This window comes from Pristis pectinata, chromosome 10 (assembly GCF_009764475.1).
Source record: "Pristis pectinata isolate sPriPec2 chromosome 10, sPriPec2.1.pri, whole genome shotgun sequence".
NCBI classification, from domain to species: domain Eukaryota; kingdom Metazoa; phylum Chordata; class Chondrichthyes; order Rhinopristiformes; family Pristidae; genus Pristis; species Pristis pectinata.
Genome location: NC_067414.1, coordinates 10,283,456 through 10,310,559, shown reverse-complemented (window position 1 = coordinate 10,310,559; position 27,104 = coordinate 10,283,456). Strand labels below are relative to the sequence as shown.

Sequence of the window (27,104 nt, the reverse complement as noted above, 5' to 3'; positions counted from 1 at the left end):
GCTATGAATTCTCAACTGCGAAGGATTGTGCTGAGGAGATTAAATGTTTGACTTCTGATAAAGGTAGACTTGAAGGAATTATTAACGACTTGCAGAGTTTAATCATTAGAAATGGTCAGCAGCTTGAGGCTATCAAGGATGATTATAGCAGATTGAAAACTGAACTGGAGCAGGAAGAAAGGCTGTTTGGTAAGTTCCAATTGCTTTTTGGTAGCAATGTTCCAGTTATTTTTAAATTTTTTATAATTGTATCATCTAAATAAATAGATGTATAATTTTGTTGCATATTTCTTCTCGAGATGAACCATTAATAAATGTAGCTGATTCTAGAAATGGTAACTTTTGTAACATTTTTCATCAAAGTAACAAGAGGCCACAGATTAATGGGCCAAATATGCACTTCGGAGCAGAAGACTTTGTTGAATTAAATAAAGGAGAGTTTTCATTCTTTAGATCTATGAAATGTTACATACAATGTATTTCTTGACCTCTAACCTTCTCTGGAACTGGCCACATGAGACACAGATCAAATGGACTGCTGTTCTCCTAGTTGTAGGCATTTTTTCCTACAACTCAAAAGGCAGTTATTTCATTCTGCCTTGATTTGAATAGATGATTCTAACGTAACAGGTGTGCATATGTGTTGACATGTTAAAATGAATTAGTATCTGTCCTACCATTATTTGTATCACTTTGCCCTTCTGACATTGTCCCTCCTTGTACCCCTCTCTCCCCACCAACCTAATGCAATGTTTTAGAATTCAGTTTGGAGAAGTTTGAGATAATGCATTTGGGAAGGGTAAAACAAGACAAGTGCATAAAAATGGCAGGATCCTAAGAAGTGTAGAAGAACAGAGGGATCTTGGAGTTAAGATCCATAAGTCCTTGAAAATAGCAGTAGGTAAGATGGATAAGAAGGCATTTGGAATATGTGTTTTCATTGTCTGAGGCTTAGAACAAGAGGGGTTATGATGGTACAATGTATAGTTCTGGTCACCGCACTATAGGAAGGATGTGATATGACTAAAGAGAACACAAAGGAGATTTATGAGCATGTTGGGGCTAGAGAATTATTATTATCAGGACTGACCAATTCTGTTGGATATGTTTTCTTTGGAACAAAGGAGATTTATTTGAGGTTTATAAAATTATAAGAATCCAAGAACCAATGAACAGAGTGGAGCTATCTATATCCCTTGGTATAGATAGGTCAATAACTAGATGATGTAAATTTAAGTTAACTGGTAGAATAATTAAAGGGAAGTTGAGGAAAAAAGCATTCCATTTAAAGTCCACCGAGGATCTGGAATTTACTGCACGAAAAGATGATGGAGGTAGAAATTCTCATTATATTTAAAAGATATCTTGATGATCATTTGACAGCATGAGGTGTAAAGTGGAAATAACTGAAATAGCTTAAGCATGATTTTATGACTCAAATTTTGCAATAAATTTGTAGATTTAAAGCACATTCATGTGATGTTAAATTTGAACAGAAAGAGTGTTTTACTGCATTTGATGTCATTGGCTTTTGGAATAATATTATTCCAACTGATCTATTATACGAATAGTAGATTTCAGCAAACTTGAGTGTGAGAACATTCTTGCTCATCACCAGTTTTGATATTACAGGCAACTTCCATATCATAAAATCTAACTTTTAAATCTATAGTTAGCATTGATCATAAGGGGGCGCCATTGCTGCATTATGCATTCCAAACAGTTGTCACTTCTAGAAACAAGCTGTAAGTGTATTTTGTCAGTATTATTCATCACTTAATCAAGAGAAATGTATTTCAGAAAAGCATGCATGGGAGAGATTCTTAGTTCTGTAATCAGCTATAATGGTTAACATGTGTGAAGTAAATAAAGGACTAGGAAGTACTTGCCTCTGGCCAGTTGTTCCATATGGAATTGCTGACGTCCTCCTTGTGGGTCAGTTGGTCCCTCTCTTAGGCAAGAATGCATTGAAATGTAGAAGTCAGAGATCAGATGATGGTGCATCGGATTCGTCACTTGAGTCATGTTCTGGTTTCTCAGCTTTGTACCTTGATTAGAAAGTTAAATACAGTTAAATGGTTTGTTTATTTTACTTTGCCTTTACTTAATTTTTAGTATTGAAGATGTCTTTAAGTAAAGTTGATCCTTACAGATTTTTGTTTTTTAATCATTTAAGTCATTTTAATCGTTGTCATCGGGGATGGTGCCGGAGGATTGGAGGGTGGCGAATGTTGTCGTCCCCTTATTCAAAAAAGGTAGTAGGGATAGTCCAGGGAATTACAGACCTGTGAGCCGTACGTCTGTGGTGGGTAAGCTGTTGGAAAGGATTCTAAGAGATAGGATCTATGAGCATTTGGAGAAACATGGACTGATTAGGACAGCCAGCATGGCTTTGTGAAGGGAAGATCTTGCCTCACAAGCCTGATAGGGTTCTTTGAGGAGGTGACCAGGATGATTGATGAGGGCAGTGCAGTGGATGTGGTCTACATGGATTTTAGTAAGGCGTTTAACAAGGTTCCGCATGGTAGGCTTCTTCAGAAGGTCAGAGGCCAAGGGATCCGGGGAAGCTTGGCCGTGTGGATTCAAAATTGGCTAGCCTGTAGAAAGCAGAGGGTTGTGGTGGAGGGAGTGCATTTGGATTGGAGGGCTGTGACTAGTGGTGTCCCACAGGGATCGGTTCTGGGACCTCTACTTTTTGTGATATTTATTAATGACTTAGATGAGGGGGTGGAAGGCTGGGTTAGCAAGTTTGCAGATGGCACAAAGATTGGTGGTGTTGTGGATAGTGTGGAGGGCTGTCGAAGCTTGCAGAGGGACATTGATAGGATGCAGAGCTGGGCTGACAAGTGGCAGATGGAGTTCAATCCAGAGAAGTGTGAGGTAGTACACTTTGGAAGGACAAACTCCAAGGTGGAGTACAAGGTAAATGGCAGGATTCTGGGCAGTGTAGAGGAGCAGAGGAATCTGGGGGTTCATATCCACATATCACTGAAAGTTGCCTCGCAGGTGGATATGGTAGTTAAGAAAGCTTATGGGATGTTAGCTTTCATAAGTTGGTGGATCGCGTTTAAGAGCTGCAAAGTGATGATGCAGCTTTGCAAAACTCTGGTTAGGCCACACTTGGAGTACTGTGTCCAGTTCTGGTTGCCTTATTATAGGAAGGATGTGGAGGTGTTGGAAAGGGTGCAGAGGAGATTTATCAGGATGCTGCCTGGATTAGAGAGTATGGATTATGAGGAGAGACTAAGGGAGCTAGGGCTGTTCCCATTGGAGAGAAGGAGGATGAGGGGAGATATGATAGAGGTATACAAGATATTGAGAGGAGTAGATAGAGTGGACAGCCAGCATGTCTTTCCCAGGGTGCCAATGCTCAAAACAAGAGGACATGGCTTTAAGGTATTGAGTGGGAAGTTCAAGGGTGATGTCAGAGGGAGGTTTTTCACCCAGAGTGTGTTTGGTGCATGGAATGCGCTGCGTGGGGTGGTGGTGGAGGCTGATATATTGGACAAGTTGAAGAGATTGTTAGATAAGCATATGGAGGAATTTAAGTTAGAGGGATATGTGGGAGGAAGGGGTTAGATAGTCTTAGGTGTGGTTTGAAAGGCGGCATGGTGGGCCGAAAGGCCTGTATTGTGCCATATTGTTCTATGGTTCTAAATCTATTTGACTGTTTTTAAATGCATATGATTATTTATCTTTAAGTACTTTTAATAAAGCTGTTTAGTAGCGGGAAGCTGCAAAGGGCCAACACTATGTTTGGTGTAGGGTGGTGGAGCTTCAGGATTTGCTCTCTGTGGCGTAGTCTAAGTTCATGGCCTGCTGTGCTTTGCTCAACCAGGCCTCCAGGTTGATTTATCCTGTGCAGCTGCTGGGAAAAGTGCAGGTGGTGAGGCTGAGTGTTATCTGGCTCAGTGCAATATCAAGCAGTCGAATTTATGGTTGGTAATCCTACTGCCTGGTTTTCAGATATTTTACTTTACCTATCTGATTCATTAAACTCTAATTTAGTTATTAGGAAGAATGAATGTCATCTTCTTAAGCAGTCTCTCGGGATTGAGGATGACTTGCTTCCTCTGAGGAGTAGAAGATGCCTCTGTGTGATTTCTTTTAATGTGGGTTAACCATTGCAGATCAACTTCTACATTGTCTTGACAAAGCAAGTTCTTGGTGCAATGGCAAGATTTTTAATTTATGTTAGTTGGATTTCCCAGAGCTTGGTAAGCTTATTTGGTCTAAGATGGGCTGAACCCATAAAGTAATTGATTTGCTGCAAAGGCTAGCTGGTTCTTCCTGGTCCAACAAGCTCTTCAGTAAAATGCCTTGTACCCCTGCCCAACTCTTGCTCATCTACCAGTGAATTCCCACCTCCAATATCATCTGGTCAATCCTATGATCTGTAACAGTTCTTACTCATCCTATTAGACCTCCTCAGTTGAAGATTTCAGAATGTCAGTCAGGTTGCCTGTAGGTGAGTCAAACCTGAAAAAAGGATTAGCATCATGAACCATAGAACATGCAGGTTCTGGGTCCAGTGGCAAGATTTCAATGGCCAACTGAATATTTCTTACCTGAGCATCCTGTCACAATTTTACTTTGTTTCTGATTTGTAAATTGAATCTGAATTGGTGATATTGGCCTCTGCATTCTCAAAATTAATTTATATTTACCTTGAATTATACTACTAATATTGCATGGCGATGTTATTTCTGACTATTCACTGTAGATTATGGGTGCTAACTCCACAAAAATGAATTTACTTACTTCATGGATCTATAATCAACTTCCACCAACTTCAAATTTTTGATGGCCTGCGCTCTGGACACCTTGTTCAATGGCCTGCTTGCTGTTTCCTCTGATCCAGACTCCAACCTTCAGACTTCCATCCTAGTAATTTGTACAACTGGATAGATTAAAAATAGGGTAGGTGAAGAAAGGAAAAATGCATTGCATGGAAAATGACTGAGAGTGAGATGCTTCTGTCTTCTGCTGTGGGTGCATGCCATACAATAATCCTGAGACCATCAAGTATAGGGAGAGTTTTGTTTGCAAATTATATAATTTTTTTTATGATTGGATAGTCATTGGGCCATATCCTGAATATTGAATTTGTAAAGCAAAGAGATTTTTTTCTATATGTAAAAAAATCTATAAGTAAAAAAAAGATTTTTTTACTTGTAGATGCCAATAACTATTACTCCGAAATTCAGTTGTAAGGCAGATCATTGCATCTTCAATCCCAGATGCCCTGGTTAATCTTTCTGCTGTAGTGCAGGGAGCAGGTACCAAGACATGTTGTTCCATCAATTTTGCATGCATGCCCAGGATTCATTTTCATAATCTGTCTAGTTAAGTTTCTTTGCTAACAATTTATGCTGTTCATTGGATCTTGATCTTTGATTCAAGATTTTCATTGAATTTTACGATGTTCCCTTTTTGTGATGGTTGCTTATATTAATTTTGGATGTGTCATACATTGAAAGGGCTATTTCAATGATTCCAAATTAGCTGATTCCAAATTAGTCAGTTGTGAAATGTTTCATTACAATTTGACAATGGTCCCCACAGTGCAAATGTTTGACAATCATTTCTGAGGCTCAGAGTATTGTCAACATCATGACCTTTAAAGAATTGTGTTCTAATATCTGGTCTATGGTGAGTGGATTCCACCCTAAAGGTTTTATGTTTAGAAGGTGCGCCAACTACAGAATTTGCTTAAGCACTTGAAAACTATTGCTACCAAATGGCCCTGCATGTTCATTTTCTCTCTTGAAAGATATTGTGTAGGATGCCACCTCAAGTACACCTTTTGGTAAAGCATTCTTTGTTCCAGCAGGCCTCATTTCCCGTCCTTTCTCACTTTGTGATACTTTAACACTCGTGACTTTTGTCCTTGAATATCCCATCAAAACCTCAGAATTTAAAACAAAACACGTTTAACTCCTTTACTACCTTCCTTTGTCAATAGAAACAGACCCCATTTTGCAAATCTCTTTCATAACTAGGGGGTTTATTGTCTGGTTAATCTGTGCAGTAGAATAAGCCAGTTTATGCTCCATTTGGCCCACTGCTTGTGTTCACTCCCATTTTTTCTGTGGTTGCACTTGTCTTCTGCAGCTAGTGAGGTTTATCAGCCTGGGTGCCGTGGCTGTCCTTTTAGGTAGGGCAAGTTGCAAATGGTGACTAGGCTTCATGTGATGGATCCTGAGGCCCCTTTCTTGGAATACCCTGATAGTTATTCAGCTGCTTGTTACTGTCAAAGGCCTTTTTAAATATCTCTGGATAATCATAGATGTTTAAGCCAAGGGTCTTGAAGTTGATGGGCCAGATTTAAATGCAACCAGCCTCTCCGCTCAGGATATTTGTGTTTTATCAATATGCTGAGGTAAGAGATTCTGACTTCTCCATTTTCATGCACAGGCATAGTAGTCAGAAACAAGTAGATCCTTCAGAAGATACAAGGGTGGGGGTAAGCTTGTTTTGGCTCAATATTTATGGATTCAATCCCCTTTAATGTGGCATTCAAAACAACAGTACAGTACTCTGAAAGTACCATTGCCTTGCATAAATTTATCAACAGACTACCTACAGCATTCCAAAATGTCTTAAGCCTACTGCTGTTTCGTATGCTCAAAGCTGTAAGCTCAAGAAAAAGGAGGCAATTTTCAAACATGTGGGCTCTGAGGCCATTTAAAACATCCGGATGTTATTAGATCATGCAGTTATTGCAGTGTGCAGATTTCAACTGCCCCATTATATCCCAGACGCTTCCTTTTAAATTTTAGTAAAATCAGATGCATCAACTGAGCAAGTTAGAATTATCGGGGTTCGATTCCCGTCGCTGTCTGTAAGGAATTTGTACGTTCTCCCGTGTCTGTGTGGGTTTCCTCCGGGTGCTCTGGTTTCCTCCCACATTGCAAAGACACACGGGTAGGTTAATTGGGTTTAAAAATGGGCGGCATGGACTCGTTGGGCCGGAAGAACCTGTTACCACACTGTAAGTAAAATTTTTTTAAAAATTAAAAAAAAATGTCTATAACTTGAGAGTAACCACACCTCAACTGCTAAACACTAGCTGAGATTAAACCATGCCCTGATGGCCTTTTGTGCTTCATTGGTTCTTGCTAGTATGCTCAAATACACATGGTTTCAACTTCCACACAAGAAAAAGCTGCTAATGATCACTTGCATCAGCAGCTAATTAACTTGGGTGTTGAGCAATATTCTGTGTCATTTCTGCATTAAGTTCATAAAATCAAGTGTTTGATACAGACTGCGGTCACAGTTCCAAAGTTATTTACTAAAATTAATCTACTTTTGCCAGGAAAGACATAGTTTCCATTTGTCTTAGGCAATATTTGTTCAGAAGAATACTTCTGATTGGTTCACATTTACGGTATCTCCAAAGTAATTTCAGCAACTCCTCCTCAGTTTGAAATTCATTTCTGTTAAAACCTACTGATCTTTCCTCAAGGTATGATTGGGGAGCAGCTGAGTTTTCTGTATGAAAACCATTTGATAAAGCAAACCATCCACAGGTGTGATATCCTGCATTAGACCATAATTTGACTTTGAACAAGTTAATTTATTTTGAAGTCAAAGGTAAAAAAAAGTTATTGGATATCTTAAACACAGAAAATGGCGGAAATGCACTGCAGATTTGGCATCATCTGTGGGGAGAGAAACAGATTTAACATTACAGGTTGTTGATCTTTCAACACAACATTTTTGATGTAACGTATTTGATTTTTTTCCTCTCTGTTTTTAAGACTTAAGTTTTCCTTTGTAGTATACTGCAGTGTTGATGATTCTGCATATATTGAGTAATATAGAAATATGTTAACAGCTATAATCTGCGTATTAATTATGTTCCTCAGAATTTATCTTAAATTTTGATCTTAGATGGTTTCTTGGTTCAGTAGAATGTTGTCAAACACCGATTTATCTGCAAAATTCTTTAGATGAATGAGTTTTTTCTGCAGTTTCTACTAACTAGTATTTAAAAATGGTTGAACTACATTTAAATGATTAGGAAAAAACCTGAATAATTATTTTTATAAAAGAGAAAATGCAGTTAAATACTCATCCAACATGCAAGTTCATTAAAACGTTAATAATTAAAATTATATTTAAAAACACTTAATTTACCTTTTCCAGGCAAGTTGAAAATCCCATCCAAATTGATTACATGTACTTCAATTGTTTCTGAATGTAACAAAGGCCATCTTGATAGTCTGGGGTAGGGCCTCATCTGGCAATGCCCTAGGCCTAGTTGCCTCTCATCAATCAAACTGTTGCTAAGAACAGCAGGGGTAGTGAAGACTTGTACATTGGGAGCAACTGGGCATGGAAGATTAGTAGAACCATGAGCAAGCCATGGGAGGTGAACATGCGATGTGGATGGAGTTGACCATGACCACTTTTGGTATCATGGAGACTGCACATAGAACATAGAAAAGTGCAGGACAGGAACAGGCCCCTCAGCTCACTATGTCTGCACTGACTTTGATGCCAATCTAAACTAATCCCATCTTCCTGCACAAAGTCCATATCCCTCTAATCGCTGCCTGTTTATTTGTTTGTCTAAGTGCTTCTTAAATGCTGCTATCGTACCTGCTTTTACAATACATTTTTGTATTTTTGTGTGTTCTTGGCACCGACCACCCTCTGCATGTGTAAAAATTAAAATCTTGCCTTGTAAATCTCCTTTAAACTTTCTCCCTCTCACCTTAAGCCTATGCCCTATTTCCCTCCTGGGAAAAGGAATCTGAGCATCTACCCTATCTATGCCTCTCATAATTCTATGTACTTCTCACCTCAGCTTCTGACGCTCCAGCGAAAACAATCGAAGTTTGTCCAGCCTCTTCTTACAGCTAATGCTTTCGAATCCAAGCAACATTCTGGTGAACCTCTTCTGCACCCTCTTCAAAGCCTCCACATCCTTCCTATAGTATGGTGACCAGAACTGCACACCATACTCCAAATGTGACCTAATCAAAGTTTTCTACAGCTGCAACACAGCTTGCCGACTTTTATACAAAATGCCCTGACTGATGAACGCAAGCATGCCATACACCTTCTTTATCACCCTATCCACTTGTGTTGCTACTATCAGGGAGCTATGGACTTGCACCCCAAGATCCCTCTGTACATCAATGCTCCTAAGGGTCCTTATACTTTCCTCTTGTATTTAACTTTCCAAAATGCACTACCACGCACTTGTCTGAATTAAACTCCGTCTATCATTTCTCCACCCAAATATCCTTCTGTATCCTTTGACTCCCTTTCTCACTATCTGCAATTCCACCAATACTTGTGCTTTCTGCAAAGTCACTAATCAGACCACTTACATTTCCATCCCAATCATTAATATATATCTCAAACAACAGAGGTCCCAACACTGATCCTTGTGGAGCACCACTGGTCACAGATCTCCAGTAGAATAACTCCCCTCCACCATTACCTCTGTCTACTATAGGCAAGCCAGTTTTGAATCCAACCAACCAAGTTGCAGTAGATCTCATCTAACTTAATGAGGCACTCTGCTTTAAATATTCCCTAATATGGATCTGAAAAAATGTACTTCCTAGGTTTTGTATTTTATTTTGCTTGAAAAGAACCCAGTTGTTTTTTTCTGGCTCTATCGGCTTGTCTTCCTTTCTTAAACAATGTGTATATATATGGCATTCATATCAACCTCATTAATTTTCTTATCTCTGAGGATTGAATTACTTATTTCTCCTACCAAGTGGACTGTCTCACACTTAATTTGCAATTTATCCACACTTCAACAAGCTTGTTTGTAATCTTGTCTATTGGTGCTGGAAGCTGCTGTAATTTATACAGTTTTACAAGGTCTTGTAGCTATAAATATGATGGAAAAACTCATTCAGCTCAAGAATTTTGCAGGTAAATGAATGAAGCACAATATTCTATTGAACTTGGAATCAAGAAACTATTGAAGGGATCACTCATGTAAAGCTGAGGGGGGCAGATATGAAGTTCAGTATCTTTTACAGAACACCTCTGTACTGGGTGCTGAGTCCACATGTGTCTGTACCTGACCAGTGGCAAATTATGTATTTCTGTGGTGCAGTGTGCCGGTGCAGACATAGGCACTGAACATAGCCAGCACTGAACTATGAAATTGCCAGCTAACCATCAACAAGATCTGGCGTATTGAAAATACAGGAAATGTTTCCAGTAATCTTCATTTTCTGGTGTGGTTCCAGAGGGCTGGGAGGTTGCTGATATGATACCATATTGTAAAAAGAAAAAAGGGATAAATCGAATAATAAGACAATCAGTTTGACATCAGTGATGGTTAAATTGTTGGGGAAAAATTCCTGATGGATAGCAAAAATCAGCATTCAGGGAGGCATAGGTTAATCAAGGCCACTCAATGTGTATTTGTTAAGGGAATGTCATGTCCGATTAAATTGAATTTTTTGAGGAGATAACAAAGAATGCCAATGAGGGTAGAGCATTTGATGTAGCGTATATTGATTTAAGTAAGGCATTTGACAAAACTTGTGACAAAGGGATCCTGTGGGATTTTACTTTCGGGGAATGGCAAGTTGGATTAAAGGTTGGGACTATGGCCAAAACCAGAGGGTGATAGTCCAAGAATTCTAGTATCTGGATCCTTGTTTTTAGAGTTTTAGATTTTTTTTTGGACTTAGTGTATGGAACACAATTAAGAAGATTGCAGATGATACCAAAAAGTGGTAGTGCAGTTTATCAGAACGAGGAAATTCCAGGCTGCTGGAAGATATAGTAGGGTCATTTGGTGGACACAAAAGTGCCGAACGTAATTCAGTCTTGAGATGTGTGAGGTAATTTGGGGAGGGCCATAAGGCAAAGGAATGCATGATAAATGGCAGGATTTTAAATGTACAGAGGAATCTTGGAGGGCATGTTCACAAATGCCTGAAGGTTGCAGGATAATTAGATAAGCTGGTTAAAGATGCATGGTTAAATATTTGATTGGCTGATGCATCAAATATAAGAGCAAAATGGTCATGTTGTTGTAGAAAATAGATTTAGGCCCCATTTAAAGTTACATATACAATGCAGATCACCACAATTCAGACACTTTTTTTCTTTGGAACAAAGGAGACTGAGGGGAGATTTCACTGAAGTGCATAACATTGAGGAACATAGACAGAGAGGTCAGCAACTGGGAAAGATGTAAGTTAATTATTTAGTGGACTAAAGGGAGTTGAGAAGATGGGAGTCTGGAACTCACTGCCTAATGGCTAGTAGAGGCAGAAGCCTGACAAGTTTAAGTCCCACCTGGAAGAGTAATTGAAGACCCGTAACCTGCAGGGTTACAGACAAAAAGCTGGGACGCGGGACTCGCCTAAAGTATATTTTAGCTGGCATGGACCCAATGGGCTATCTGGCCTCATGCTATACATTTCATTGTTTCTCTGCTGATGTATGACGTGGATGAAATTTTTTTTAAAGTGAGGCTTGACGAGTACATGTGGAGAAGGAAATACTTTAGAATTTCCAGAGTGGTAAGGGAATTGTTGGTGGGTGAGGTTCATTTGGACTATTAATGCCACCATATGGTTTCTATCAGTGTCGTGGCTACTACATAATTCGAAGTTTGGCTTGCTTTTGTCCATAGAAATTGCTAACTACCAACAAATGTAGCTACAGTAACAATGTTTTGCATGCACCATAAGGCCCTATCCAATATGCAAATGAACTTCCAGATAAAAAGTCATGACTTTTTATTAATTTGCAAAAATCAATCAGCAATAGATTCTTGCGAAAAACAACTTAAAATGCATAAGTACTTATAACATGTAAGTCATGCCATTAAATCATTTCCGTGGAGTGTTTTACCTTAGTAAGTGTAGTTTTTTTGCATCAGCACAGATCTATTGGTCCATCAGCACAAATCATTGTCCATCCAGGGACATGTCAGGGGTTCAAGGGGGTCTGCTTCAGAAACAGGTTAATTTGGGATTCAGTGAGCAAATAGCAAACCCCGGGAGCAACCAAGAGGGAAGCCAAAGACCTCAAGAATGAGAGTCAGTTGGGTGATGTAGCCTGTTATTGCAGATTCTACAACATCATCAATGTCACATTTTCAGGCCGAGCCCCTTCATCAGGACTGGAAAGGAAGAGGGCAGAAGCCAGAATAAGAGGGTGGGGGGAGGAGGAGGAGCAGGCAGGTGACAGGTGAGTACACGTGATAGGCAAGTCCAGGTGAGAGGGAGAAGGTAGGTGGGTGGGGGTGGAGGGGGGGGGAATGTAATAAGCTGACAGGTGATAGGTAGAAGAGGCCCTCCCCTCCTCCATCCTTTATTCCATGGTCCACTGCCCTCTCTTACCAGATTACTACTTCTTCAGCCCTTTGCCTCTTCTACCTATCAACTCTCAGCTTATTACATCATCTCCCCCTCTCCCACTGACCTACCGTCCCCTTCTCACCTGGACTCACCTGTCACCTGAAATCATCCATCACCTGCCTGCGTATGCTCCCCCGCTTTCTTATTCTAGCTTTTGCCCTCTTTCTTTCCAGTCCTGATGAAGGGTCTCGGCTCAAAACGTCAACTGTTTATTTCCCTCCATGGATGCTGCCTGACCTGCTGAGTTCCTCCAGCATTTTTGTGTATTGCTTCAGAACTACTCTGTTGTCTGTAAATTGCTCTGTGAAGCTCTGAGGTCTTAAGTCGCGGTGCATGAATAGAATTTTTCTTTTCCTCACTCATTCAGTGAGGAAGGAAATACTATACTTGGTACATAATTAGCCACATAGTGCCTGTCAGACAAGTTAGCAGCTCTATCTGATTATTTGAGACCTATTGTCTCAGTGTTCCAAGCAGAAGCTAGTTAAATGTATAATGCATCGTATTTTTCTGCATTATTAACTAGAAAGCAAGTTGCCACTTGGCACGTCTACAAGACCTATTGCAAATGTATGCCTAATATTTGGGAGTGTGAAAAGTTAGTGAATGTAATTGATACAATCTTAAAACATTGTAATTTAGATTTATTAGGAATAGATGATTTATACTTTTGGAAAGTCCTGCCACTAGGATTGGATTTCACAGATCACTATTGATTTAACTCTTTTTATTTCTTCTAAATTTTCTTGCATTTCGTTTCTCTAGGATCTTGAAGTACGTAATAGATGCTTGTTTGGTTGTCACTTTGAGATGAAGTTTGAAACGTTTTGAATAAAATTTTGTTTCTGAGTGTTTATTCTTGATCATTGCTAAAATTACTAAAGCCAAGTACATGGACCATCTGCTCCCAATTGTAAATTTACTTGAAACTGAGATTTGTTTTAAGCCAAATTAAAAGAAAGAAATTATATTTTCATTCTTTTAGCATCTACAGCAAATGTTAGAATTAATAATTTTCATCTCGTATTGTGCAGGGGAAAGATAGGACTGACAGCTTTAAATGCAGTTCTTTCGTCATGAGTCTATCTGTACATTTGGTTTTAATTTTCCTTCAGGTGTTATACCAGATAAAGCTGGCACCTCTTTGATTTTGTGACCCACTCATTGCAAAGATAATGACAATGACACTTAAAGCCAACCAGATTAAAATGTTATCTTCCTGAGAGGTGATTTATTTTTAACAAAAACAGAAATGTTGGAGATACTAACCAGGCCATGCAGTTTCTGTGGAGTGAAACAGAACTAACATTTCAAATTGACCTTTCACCAGACAGTTTGACTTTAAGTTGCTGTTATGTTTGTAGGATTTCTAAAAGAATCAAAATTTATCATACAGTGTATTTATTCCATTTTTGCTATTACTGCGTGTTAAATAAAAAAATAAACAGTTCTGATCAGCACAGTGATTGAAACCCTATAAGTTAAAACTTAACTCCATTGTAAATGCAACAAAATTATTCTCTTTGATCACAAGCTGAGTTTCCAATTCCATATTCCCTTCAAAAAGTTCACCCTTGACTTTCTGAATGTATCGTTTCTTCTGCTCATCTGCCTCTAAAACCATTATTCAATCCTTTGTCACCTCCAAATGTGATTTTTACAATGGGCCTAGCCACTTTTGTCCAGCAACTACCATAAACTTCGGGCTTCAAACTCTATTTATTGTCCTTGTCTTATCTCGCACTACATCCCACTGACCTATTGCTCCTAACCTCACTAAATTGCATTTGCCACTGTCCTATAATATCTGCAATTTAAGATTGACGTTCTTGTATTTAATTTATCTGGACCTTGCAGAGAAGTATTGGTCTTTGAGCTTTTTTTCATCGGGAAAGCAGAGACAGAACTGTGCAACGTGCTTTGTGAAGACTTGCAGCAGCACACTTAAGATGAGCGTGACACCGGCAATAACATTCAGATTCACAATGATCTTTAACAGTTTTGCTTTGAACTCATCCTAGAGAGTCAGTGAGGGTATGTCAGTCTGCAAAGGACAGATAACTAATACCTTGGAAAACAATTTGCATAACACTCCCCTGGAAATAATAGACCACAATATATAATTCTATTGAACATCAGCATTTTAAAAGCCCAAGGATTAATTGATTACATGGTGAATTGCCTCCATTTATCCAATAAGTGGGCATGTCATAAATGTGAATTACTGCTGTTACGGACTCAGTGAAAGTCCCTTTAAGATAGAGAGTGTGTGTGTATGTGTGTGTGGGGCGTGCTTAGGTCAATAGAAGATAAAGGACGTAATGATGTTGTTGAAGAAGTCCGAAGAAGAAGAAGAAGGAGAGAGAGAGAGAAGGGAGAGAGACACCAGCCTGCTAGTTTTCTCTATCGATGGATGAGAAACAATAACTGTGTCTGCCACTGAAATCCATGTATGGAAGTTGGAAGTAATCCGGTGGAGTTCACTTTGTTGCTGACCTGTAGAAGGAAACAGGTATTTGTGTGTGTGGACGACCACGATTCGGATGCTTTTCGGGGTGAGGAAGTCACTACCGAGTAAACACTGAAGTGTCGCTTGGGTTCCATCGTGGAACATTTGGATTTTGTATTTACTCTATCTATGTTTCTCTACGTCTACGTCTTATCTTCAGACAACGGTGGTTGTTGAAGAAGCCCTTGCTCATGTTTCACCTTATGGCTTGCGGAACTGAACTTTAAGAACCATTCCTGAACTGGGAGTTTTGGACTTTGCCACACACACACAAAGAGTTTAGTTTTGGGGTTAACGTTCAAGGTTTAACATTTTTGAATTCTAACATACTAACATTTTTACTTTTATTTTACGTATTGTCATAAGTAGTGATTAATAAAATAGTTTTTAACACTGAATCATGCTCAGTGTGTTTCTTTTGTTGCTGGTTCGTGACACTGCTCACTCATTACCAGTCCTTTTGACACTTCTTCATAAATGTGTGGAAGCTGACTTTAGGGTTATATAGATAACAAAGCTGCAAATACAGTGTTAAATTTTAAGCATGGGAATCAAATCTCTGAGCTGGAAAAACACAATATTGAATAAATATGTGTTAAGTATTTATCAAATCTAGGATTTCTTCTCCGTGCAGTCCCTGAGACATGAGGTTCAAATATTGATATCAGCCAAGTATTTGAGAGTAGGTCAATATCAGTGACCAGCTCTGGGAAGCAAATGGCCCCTTTAGCTCTGATATGGGCCCTGAGATGAACCTGTTTTAGCCTTTTATTCCCTTGCAAGGTCTCAGGTAAAGTATCCTGATTTGTATTGCCTACGGTGTATCTGGAGGGGTAGTAGACTGATGTGGGTCCAGAGCAACCGTACATTTCTGTATAGTTTAGCCTACCCCATCTATTACTATATAGTATGTAGTAGGGTTCCATTACAAAAACAAAAGTAGTAAAGCTCCAAGATGCCATCTTTTTCAACAGCAATGTAAACACGAAGATACAAAAGCTACCATTTCTTCCACCATCAGAAATATTTCACAGGTGCAGCCCAACTACTTGTTCGAAGGCTAATTGTATATTTTTGAAGATAAATGACAGCGAAAGAACTGAGAAACAAAAATAGCTGCAGATGCTGGAAATCTGAGATGTAAATAAAAAATGCTGGAAACAGTAGTCAAACATGGAGAAAGATCTGGTGGTCCATCCAGCTTCTTTGACAATTGTGATATCTTTTGCATCCCAATAATGCCCACTCTTTGGAGAGATTTTAACTCACCAGGGAGTTAATCCTAATTAGGAATAAAAATCTGAGAAATTCCTGTTAAATTAGGATCAATAAGTGATCCACCATTTCTGCCTTGCATTGAAATTGTTTGGTCAAGTCTAGTTTCTTTAGTTATCTTGTGTCACCGGAAAACATTTTCCCATTTAAGTGGAGAAAACTGGTTTTGTTGTGAATGGGGCTATTTTATCTCCAGCTAAATTCTTAACATTTTTCTTGAACCAATTCCACTTCCTGCTGCAGAATTATGCTTTACATTATGCAGTGCATCTTTCCAGTATTTTTGGGTCTTCATTGAATAGTTAACATGGATTTAGTGAAGTCCTCAAAGTTATCAGTTTATTCTTTTCACTGCTTACAAATCATTTTTTTTTGGGGGGGGGTGGATGCAGGCATCACCAGCAAGACCTTTTTTGCCCGTCCCTAATTGCTTTTGAGAAGGTAGTTGTGGGCCATCTTTTTGAACTGTCCTTTTTGTGAGAGTCCTTTATGCAGATTGCTTTGCTGAATGTCTCCATTCAATTCCCAGCTTTCAATTGCTTGCCCTTTTGATCTTTATGGAGTCAGAGAGAGGTGCAGCACAGAAACAGCCCCTTCAGCCCACCACATCTGTGCCTACCATCAAGCATTCATTTTTACATGAATTCTACACCAACTCATTTTATTATCTGTACGGTCCCATTAATTACTCCCTAGATTTTTGCCATTCATCTACGGGTTAGGAGCAAATTACAGTAATCAATTAACCTACCAATCTGCATGTTTTTATGATGTTGGATGAAACCGTAGTACCCAGTGGAAACCCACACAGTCACAGGGAGAGCATGCAAATTCCACCTAAGGTCAGGATTGACTATGGGTTGCTGGAGCTGAGAGGCAGCAGCTCTAGTTGCTGTGCCACACTGCTGTCTCATGGTGCTGCCCTAATCTCAATCACACTTCCCTGTCCTTTGTGGTCTTTGCCAAATAGTCAGGACATTGAAATATGCAAAGTTGTCAGTCAATGATGTCATTTCTGAATAGAATGGAGGGTAAATGAAAGTAATGTGCCAATGTTGAGCTAGTGACATTCCACTTATGCAAGACAAGTTTTTCACTGTACCTTAGTACATGTGAAAATAATAAACCTATTTATTTTAGCAATTTGCTTCTCCTTTTCCTGCCATCTGTTTGAGAGGCCATCAAGATTCCTGACAATCCCACTAGAGACTTAAGAACTGCCAGCAGCTTTGCAGATATGTAAATGAAACCAAGGCTCAACTTTAGACCTGTCTCAAGACCCTGCTCTCTGATTGCAGGCTGTTTCTTTCAGTGCCAGTTTTGACAATTAAACAGCCCCAATAATTTCAACCCTCATATCAACAATGTATGTAATTATAAACATGTAGAAAGTGGAATTTCTTTTCTTGGTATGAATTGCTATCATATTGCCAGCTTTGAATTAATTATTTACAGCCCACAAATACAAATATTTTATATTATTCGTAGTTTGCCAAAGATCTATTAAATGCTAACAAATATTATATGGATACTTTGCTTTCAATTGCAGAGAATGACCAGAGAGAAAATGTTATTAAATATATGGGAGTCCTGGAAGACAAACTTCATAGGTAAGGTTTTATGTTAGATATGTGAATACACTTTCAGATTGAGGTTTGGACTTAAGCACATTTTTATTTTTGTAATCTACGTTTATTCCATATTCACTGTAACAATCTAAATTTAACTATTTCTATAAATACGGTATTACAATTGATGGAACTGAATATTTAAAGTTGAATTGTAAAACTGAATAGAAATTGTAAAATGTCTTTGACATTCAGGAATATTCAAAAGCTCTTAACAAATTTCAGAATGTGAAAAAAGCACAACGTGCTCAGTTTTTTAAAATAAATAACTAGTGTATATATTAATCACAGCTATTTCCATGTACTGTAATGAATGGGAAAACATTCCTTGTTGCAGAACACATAAGTGATGGGGAATCATAATAGGTTGAAGTCAGCATCAGAATGCATTTGGAAATGCACAGTTGAACCAGTGGCCTGAAATGAAGGAATTTTGTGTTTGTTAAGACATTCTGACACATGGATGGATATGCAGTTACTTCCTCTCAAAATCTGACTGTCATTTCAGGTTGAAATCACTCATCAGAACCATTTCAGAATGCTTTAGATGTGCAGTGATATTCTAGCACAGTCTCATTAGAAAGACAGAAGAATAAGCAATTTGATTAGCAACAGAATATTATAGTGCAGAACCCATGTAGTACCCAGTGTATTTTTCTCCTGATGAACCACATTTTCGTTTAATATGAACTTTCCTTTTAAGGGAGCAGAATCTAACTGCTGGAAACAAACAAAGTGTAGCAGCTGCTACCGAGATGTGAAAACAAGACACTAGTCGATGGGTTGCAGAACAAGAACTGGTTTATTTTCCCGCCTTGCGCGGGCGTTTTAAGAGAGACTGTTCCCGCCCACCGAAAACGGAAATGACGTATACGCTACGTCATCAAACCTTTCCCGTGCGCGGGTTCTCCCTGTCGCTCGGGGAAGACGAAGGCCCAACGCCATCTTGGGCCTCGCCACTCCAATGATGCACGACCCGACCGCCGAGCCGGTTCGCTTGCTCGGACGGTGAGTCGCTACAAAAGGCTAATTTTATTCCTGTGAAGGAAATTGCTAGATTGGAAACTGTCTTCAAATTTCTGCCCAAAGAAAGAAAAAAAAACTTTACATTGCCTCTGAATTGTGACAACTGAAATTTTGCAAAATTACTGCAAGAAAAATAATTGTATCTCTTAATCCCATTTTCATATGCATGAATTTTTCAAAGCAACTGGTTTTAACATCTATTTATGATTTCATTATATTGATCCTACCATTGTGTAAGTGTAAGATAAAACATGGTTAATTCCTACAAACCATTAATGTTTTGGGGTTGTTTGCTGTATGTTTAAATGATCAGCATGTAACATCTGTTGTGGAAAGTGCATTTTTATGCAATGTTTTATTATCAAATGAAATATGTAAGATTAAACCACTGTTTCTTATGGCATATTTAAGAAACAAGGTGTTGCCTAAAATTTTAATCCAGGGTTTGGGAATATAAGAAGGAGTGAGAGTACATTGACTGTCCCTTGAGCCTTATCTACTATTCACTATAATTATGGCTGGTTCTCAACCTCATCAACTTTCCCATCTGATCCTAAGATCACTTAATTCCCATAGTTTCCTAATATCTGATGCTTTCATTCTGAAATATGCTGGATGGTTGAATGTCCAGAACGTTCTTGGGGCAGAGAATTCCAAAGATTAACAAAGTTATTGGTGCAGTTGCATTGTTGTTAGGCTACAAGACTAATATTGAGGCCCAGCTTACTGAACAGCAGTCCAGAATTCAAATATCACAATGGTATCTTATAATCTTGTATGTTTAAATGAGAGAAGTTCTTACATTCCAGAGACTGTAGACATATCATACACAAATTCTCTTCAAAGGACAACCCTCTCATTGCAGAGTTAATCTAATGAGCCTTTGTTGCACATCAGACAGTGATGTGCAACAAGTTTGCACGCACTATCCCTGGTGTACTTTCACCAAAACCTTGTACAATTACCCATCCTCCATTCGCATTGCAATAAGGACCAAGTGCTTGCTGAACGTTATGAATGTAAGAAACAGAAGCAAGAATAGGCCATGTGACCATTCAAGCATGCTCTGCCATTCAGTAAGATTTTCACTAATCCTGCAAGTCCACTCATCCCATACAGTCCTCACAAACCCTGTATTCCATCTGTATCTAGAAATTAGAATTCTATTGGTCCCAATACACCCCATAAATGAGCACCCATAGCCTTCTGAGAATAATAAAATAAACTTTTATTTAGTATTATCTTCTATCAGACTCCAGTTTTTATTGGTGTCATCATTGTTAGCAGGCAAAAGATGGTGGGTTCAAAATTGGGCCATCCATTTATTGGAAGAGAACTGAAGAACAAAGCCTTGCATGTCATTATTTCATGTATATCCAAATCTCTCAAAACCCAATATTTAATAGTTTCTCGGCATTTAATTATATTTTTCTTTTCTTCCTATCAAAATAAACACATTTTCCTGCTGTTACGAGCCAGGTTGCTATTTGGTATGAACTTTGAGAACTATTCCTAGACTTGGGGTTTGAGAACTTGCCACACACACACTTTGAGTATATTTTTGGGGTCAATGTTTAATAGCTAACGTTTTTATTTCTCTTATTACAAGTAGTTATTAATAGATTCTAACACTTATATATGGCTCGTTGTGTTTCTATTGTTGCTGGTACGTAACACCACACTAATCTCCATTGACTGCTTACTAGTCCATTTATTTAATATGATTATATTGCTTTGCACTCGCTGCACCCTATTTAAAGCTTACTATCACATCTACTTTTATTTCATCCCCAAGTCTGAATGGAACTCATTAATGTAGATTGTGAGTAGCATTGTCTTAGCATTGATCCTTGCACTCTTCTCTGCTAATCTGAAAGTCACCCATTTATTCTTTTTTTTGTTTTCAGTCTTTTAGCTGATCTTTTCTATTATCCCAAACCAATCCTCTAGTATTTTATGCCATAACCTTTCATGTGTCACTTTATCAAATGCCTTTGGAAAATCCATGTTTATGACATCTACCATCCCTACTTGTCCATTGAAATTTATTAAGCACCATTTTACTGTTTACTAAACAGCAATAAGCATATCTAATCACATTGCAATATTTCAGGTGCTCAATTACCATTTCCTTATCAATAGATTCTAACACTTCCTGACAATTGATCTCAGGCTAATTGGTCTGTATTTTCCTATCTTTGCTTTTCCTCACTTAACAGTGGTTGTAAATGTGTCATCTTCTAATCAAATGAAACCTCTGAGTCTAAGGAATACTGATAGATAATCACTAATATATCTGCTATATCTGCAGTCACCTCTTCTAGAATCCTGGGATGTAGACTGTCAGGTCCAGGAATTTGTTGGGCAATGGTGTGCATGTGGGAATTTATGCCATAGCGTCAACCTCTTAAGACTGTTCCACTATTTAATGTGAAATAAAAATAGAAAATGCTGTAAAATACTCAGCAGGTGAGGCAGCATCAGTGAAGGGTGGAACACGGTTAACATTTGGGGTTGATAAGAATTATTGAAAGGTCATCAGAATTATTAAACAGTCTTCAATCTGAAACATTAACTCTGTTTCTTTCTCTACCGATGCCGTCTAATCTAAGTATTTCCAGCATTTTCTGATCTTATTTCAGATTTGCTGCACCTGCAATATTTTGATTTTGGAGCCTACTCCTGTCCCTATATTCCCCTGCTTGACATTGCAAATATGACATGCATGTTATTTGTAATGCTGAACAACTTGATAGGAATCAACTAATTTAAGTAAGAATAGAACTTTTTTTTGTGCTCCTTGATATACAAAATTTCACTAAGGAACCACACTGCCTCTCTTAACAAGCTAAACCTGTTTTAATTTGTATCAGTTTGATTTAAGTACCTTTCCTGGTATTAGGAAAGCTGAAAAGGATGTTATATATAGCAAATAAATTAAGTAACAGCTTGTCTCAGAATGTTTAAAATGAAGTCAAACGTTTGTCTACAATATGGACAAAAAGCAATCCTACATGTCTTTTGGCTCAAAATTGCTTTTTCATCAGTATTAACTAATCATTCATTTGATTTAGGTTTACACAGTTTTGCTGTGTAAGGAAAGAAAGCTCCCTGGTGATTTAATTAGACACCATATAAAACAGTATTGCTATCATAAAATTGTTGTTAAAGTCTTCTGCCAGAGTCTGTTTATGTCTTTGAATACTTCAGCTACTTCATTGTTTAAAATAGATTTATGGTAGAGTTTTTAATCTATGGTTGTATTAATATTTCATGTAACTGACTAAATAAACAGAAATAATTAATTTAACTAGGTTACTTTGTCCAATAAGTAGATCACTTACAGCTTTTGAAGAATATCACTAACTTGGTTTTTGTTTCAGTTGTGGAACCCATTTATTTGAGAAAGTGTGGGAAGCAGACTTGGAGACCTGTCAACTCTTTATCAGAGGTTTGCACCTGAAAGAGTCCAGCTACCATGCATGTGAGGGGGAGGAGTACCGAACAGGTGAAGAAGATGAAGCCATTGAAGATTCATGTTCAGATATTAAGGATGCTGGAGATTATTTCTTTCCAAATAAACAAGATTGGCGTACTGTACAGTGCTTTGTTCCTGATCAAAAAGAAACTGATTCAAGTGAGGTAACCACTGTTTTCTGTATTCTGCTTGATATTTTGTTGACAGTTAACAATGCAGTGCCCCTGCTAGATTCGGTAACAGCTGATCAGTTCAGGAGCAGGAAACTTCTCAGAGATCTGGAAATCTGGTCCTTAACAGTTTCCTTGTATTTGTGGGTATGATGACTAAAAGCAGTTCTGATTACTGAGACGTGATTTTTGTTATAAACAATTATTGACAGTTTCCCCAAAATAAAATATTTGTTTCAAATTCCAGACTCATTGCTTGCTTTGTGGAATTTTTTTATCTGTTTGTAAAACAGCATTATGCATAGATTGTGTGCACACACATTCTGTTTTAATTCCATATTTACTGTGTACACAGAGTTTATTAATTATGCATAAAGAATTAACAATTTGAGTTGTTGCATAGCTTTAAAAATGGCCAAAAATGATTGAACTTTTAATGTGTGATTAATGTGTGATTGTTCATCAGTTGTATATTCAGACTCAGTAGAAATAAAATCATATTTGAGGTTAATACTTTTTCCTGGATAAAAACATGATTTTGAATGGCCTTTAAAACAAGGGAACCAACTGATGGCATGGTGGTGGTGTATATGTGAAAGTAGCAGGATAATGTTTCGAGTGAGTCCAAGTAGGGAAATTTATGCTCATATTTTCCTTCATATTTTGAAGCAAAATACCTTAAAAGAACAAATTTATAATTATTTTCAGAATAACTTTAATTAAATTGTCTTATACAGGAATAGTACGTGATTTCAAGTTTTGATTACTAGCTTAGCATAAAGCCAACATTTCAAGCACCAATCTGATTGGAATGTTTCAAATTCATTTACTCTAAATGAAAAGCATCTATATTGTAGATTGAAAAGCTAAGGAAGTTGGAAATATCATTGGAAATTTTAAATAAAAATAGGTCAATAACTGAATACTTGAAAGATGTAAATCCACATACTCCACTACCAAATATCTTAAAGTATAAGACCTCATCTCAAAGAATAAAAACAGAAAATATCAGAAATACGGGTAGGTTAATTGTCTACTGTAAGTTACCCCTTAGTGCAGATGTAGCAAAAAGAATTAAAGGGAAGTTGATGGCCATAGGAGAGAGAATAAGGTTAAGGGAGGATGGAATAGGATTGCTTAACTGGGAACTAGCATGGATCTGACAAGCAGATTGCTGCCTTCTATTGCTACATTTGTTAAAATGTATGGCAGTGCAACCTTCAGTAGATGTTGGGCAATTATGTCATGGGTTAATAAGATTTATGAGATGAAAATACATGAATAGATGAAAAGGGAATACATTCACAGGTATTTAGTTCATGTATATGAGTTTTGGGAAACAAATTCAGGAAAATTGCACTGCAAATCAGATTGGGAGAACTAAAAGGTAGTCATTTAGGGCATCTTATACATTGCTTACTCTTTGCGACTTGCTACTCTTGCTGCAGGCTGTTTCCTTTGCCTAATTTTTTTGCAATAAAAATAATAAATAAAATAACATAAACTAATTTGACGTCTATAAGGCATACTTCAAAATAACTCTCTTCCAATGTTGATTTACATATATTCTGTCCTTGTAACTTCTCATTGATCTATAAATAGTCATTGAACATGATTACAGAACATTTTAGAGAAAAACATTTGGGATGCAAATTCTTAGGAAGAGAGAATCCTGTTGTCACCATATCAAACCAATTTAATATGGTGCTACTTTCAAAATGTCAGCTTAGCAACATCCAACACTTTTAGGTATACATGCAGTATATTTACACTAAAAATCTGATAAACTGCTATTCTACCATTCTGAATTCCCGATGGTTCGGCAGTGATCCCTTTTGCTGCACTCCCTTTCAACTCACTAGCCCCTAATTCCTGAGCTCCCCTTCAACTCACAGCATTCACTGGAAAATTCATTATAATATTATGTGACATCTAAAACAAAAGTGAGTTAAAAGTGTATTATGGCATTAATAGGAATAATATCCAATGGTCCAGAAAATTTGCCAGTCTGGCACCAGCAAAGTTTCAAGAATGCCAGATTATCAGAGCTTTATTATATATGTTTTTGAAAAGCAACATTTATCATTGCATTTTAGCTAAACTGGGTTTCATACATGTTTGACAACAGTCCTTTCTCTTCCTCCTACTGACTTAATTAACAGCCTACCTCATATTATGTACTATTGCATGCCAATTCTCAGTTTAGATTCTGCATGAAGGTTAGCAACTTTGTAATTGGACCTAATTTCGATTCTTCTCTTGGACTTATTTAGAAGTATATGATAAATACCTGAAGTTTGCTTTTTAACTTCCTGACCTCTTTCTATGCCCTGCATGCTGTGCAGTGTTCCCTTTCTGTCCCTTTGAAGGAGAGGCTGACCTTCCCAGTAACCTACTAGATTCCAAATCAGTGAAGGTGAGAAACAGTCAAAGGTAATACTAATACTATCCAGTATTTTTGGAGTAGTCAGTTCTCTTTAAGATAGATTTTGAATATTTCTCATGAATATTTTTATTATTTTATAAATTTGGAGGATATCTGTGATCCTGCATTTCCAGGTGCATGATGGAAAAATGGACTGGAAACTGGTGTAGAATAATTTGACCTAGGTTTGTTACAAGTGTTCTCCCCACTAGTCTTGAGTTAATAGAATTAATCAGCTGAAGAAATAATGTACAATGTAGGTCATCCTTTTAGAATGATGCCATGTTGTTGCTGTATATATTCAAAAAATATTTCTAAAATTGTATTTCAAAATTAATGCTTGAACTAACAATCTAAATAACTTGCTATATTTTACTGGTGAATTTGTCTTTGCCTGTTTTTATTAAAAGTTACAAGGTTGTTAAAAAGGAAAGCAAGCCACAATACATTGTTATTAATTGACTCGTTGAGTCTATTCATTATGAGTTACGTTGTCTGAAATAGTATGATAGAATGTCGCTATTAAAGTGAAGTAATATCTGTCTAATAAATGCTATAGCTTTGGGAAGTATTAAGGCTGAACAAACTAAGAAGAAATTGTAAAGCAGGCATAGTTCAGTTTTTATAAACATAATAGGTAAATGCAAAATGGAAAGCTTATACATCCTTTGCTCAACCCATTTCTGAAATTGGCTAATTTTCATTGTCATTGTCATTTAATTGTCATTGCCCATTTTGTACTTCCACCTAAAGCAATTTTGACTTCTGAAGTAAAATATTTTTTTTTGCAAAAAGTTATAGTTTCAGAACCTACATAATTTATGACAATTTAGTGCATGGTTAATCATTGAATGAGGAAAGTTTTTTAAAATACTGCGACAAGTGTGAATTAAGGTCTTATGGAATCTTTCTAGATATTACATTATTTATTTTTCTGTATTTGATTTATTTTCCATACAATTCTTGTGCAGCATGAATCTCTGTCCTGGGTTGCCATTCCTGCACAACCAAATAGTACAAATTCTTTCTGTATGGCATCATATAGTAAGCCTTCGAAGCTTAGCTACTTTTCTTTGGTGATCAGAGATATTTGTATATATTGATGATTTTTATTGTGACTACATTGAATGTAAGTAGCAAAAGGATATAACTGATATAGTTTCATTCTGTATCTAAATAACAAAAAAGGTATTTTTTTGGGAGAATGACACTTTAAATTAATACTTCTAAGATCAAAAACTTGAGGCCAAAGATGTTCGTTGCTGCCCTCCATAGTCTTTCACATTGCAATTTACTCTTTTGTATGTCACTGTCCAGGAATTCACCTGTAAATTATGGTGCATGTAAATTACCCTTTATTTAAATTACACTGTTCAGTAAATTTTATCAGCTTGTTATTCTGTTATAGTGTAGAAAAATTATCTGAGAACATCTAATGCTTTCTAAGAGGTACCATTAGTGACTTGAGCATAAGATGATGTTGATAGTTTTATCTGCTATATATTATAGAGAATGGAATTTAGTGGATTTCATTACCACAACTTTTGCAAAGAAAAATGAATTTGTCATGTGGGGATAAAACCTTTGTTATTCATGATATTCACTGTTTTATGTACTTCTTACAGAGCTTTTAAGATAAGCTAAGCTATGCCTTTCCCTTGACTATTCTTTCACTCACCTTGAATTTGTTTCTTTACCAGTCTTATCGATACATGCTTTTTGAATGATAATTCATATGAACTACTTGCAACATCTTCAATGTGTTCATAATATTTTGTATGTTCATTTCTTAGGTATCAATGAAATGTTTTCCCAGCACCAAAGGCTCACAGTCGAAGGTGAGTATTTAGAATTTCATTTCCAGTGCTTTACTGTGTGGCTAGCACAAATAAAGGCTTGTACAATTTCATACTGTGTGGTTTTGAAATGCATAGTTCAATAGTAAAAGATGCACACTGTTGCTTTCCTATGAACACAAAAGCTCTATTTTTTAAATTTGAGATCTGATGTTTGGTAGCAGTTCGAGTATGAATCTTTTTTTACGATGGATCCAAATATAAATCAATGTCAGTAGTGATCCAACTAAAAACTACTGTCACCAATTTATTCAAAAATAAATCTTTATAATTGGATCAAGGACCAATTCCTATCTAAATGCTGCATCAATTATATCATGGTCTTGAATAAAATTATCAGAAATGGTTTTTTGCAGTTAGGTAAGTGATGGGAAA

The 27,104-nt window shown here is 37.3% G+C and overlaps 1 protein-coding gene across 1 annotated transcript in view; it reads left to right on the top strand.

Annotated features, from left to right (window-relative positions):
- Nucleotides 1–27,104, top strand: part of disc1 (DISC1 scaffold protein) — an 89,971-nt gene that overhangs the window by 46,433 nt on the left and 16,434 nt on the right. The window contains exons 9-12 of the mRNA XM_052024851.1: nt 1–189; nt 17,696–17,756; nt 22,184–22,442; nt 26,667–26,711. Coding sequence (XP_051880811.1) covers nt 1–189; nt 17,696–17,756; nt 22,184–22,442; nt 26,667–26,711 — 554 coding nt within the window. The remainder of the gene's footprint in view (nt 190–17,695; nt 17,757–22,183; nt 22,443–26,666; nt 26,712–27,104) is intronic.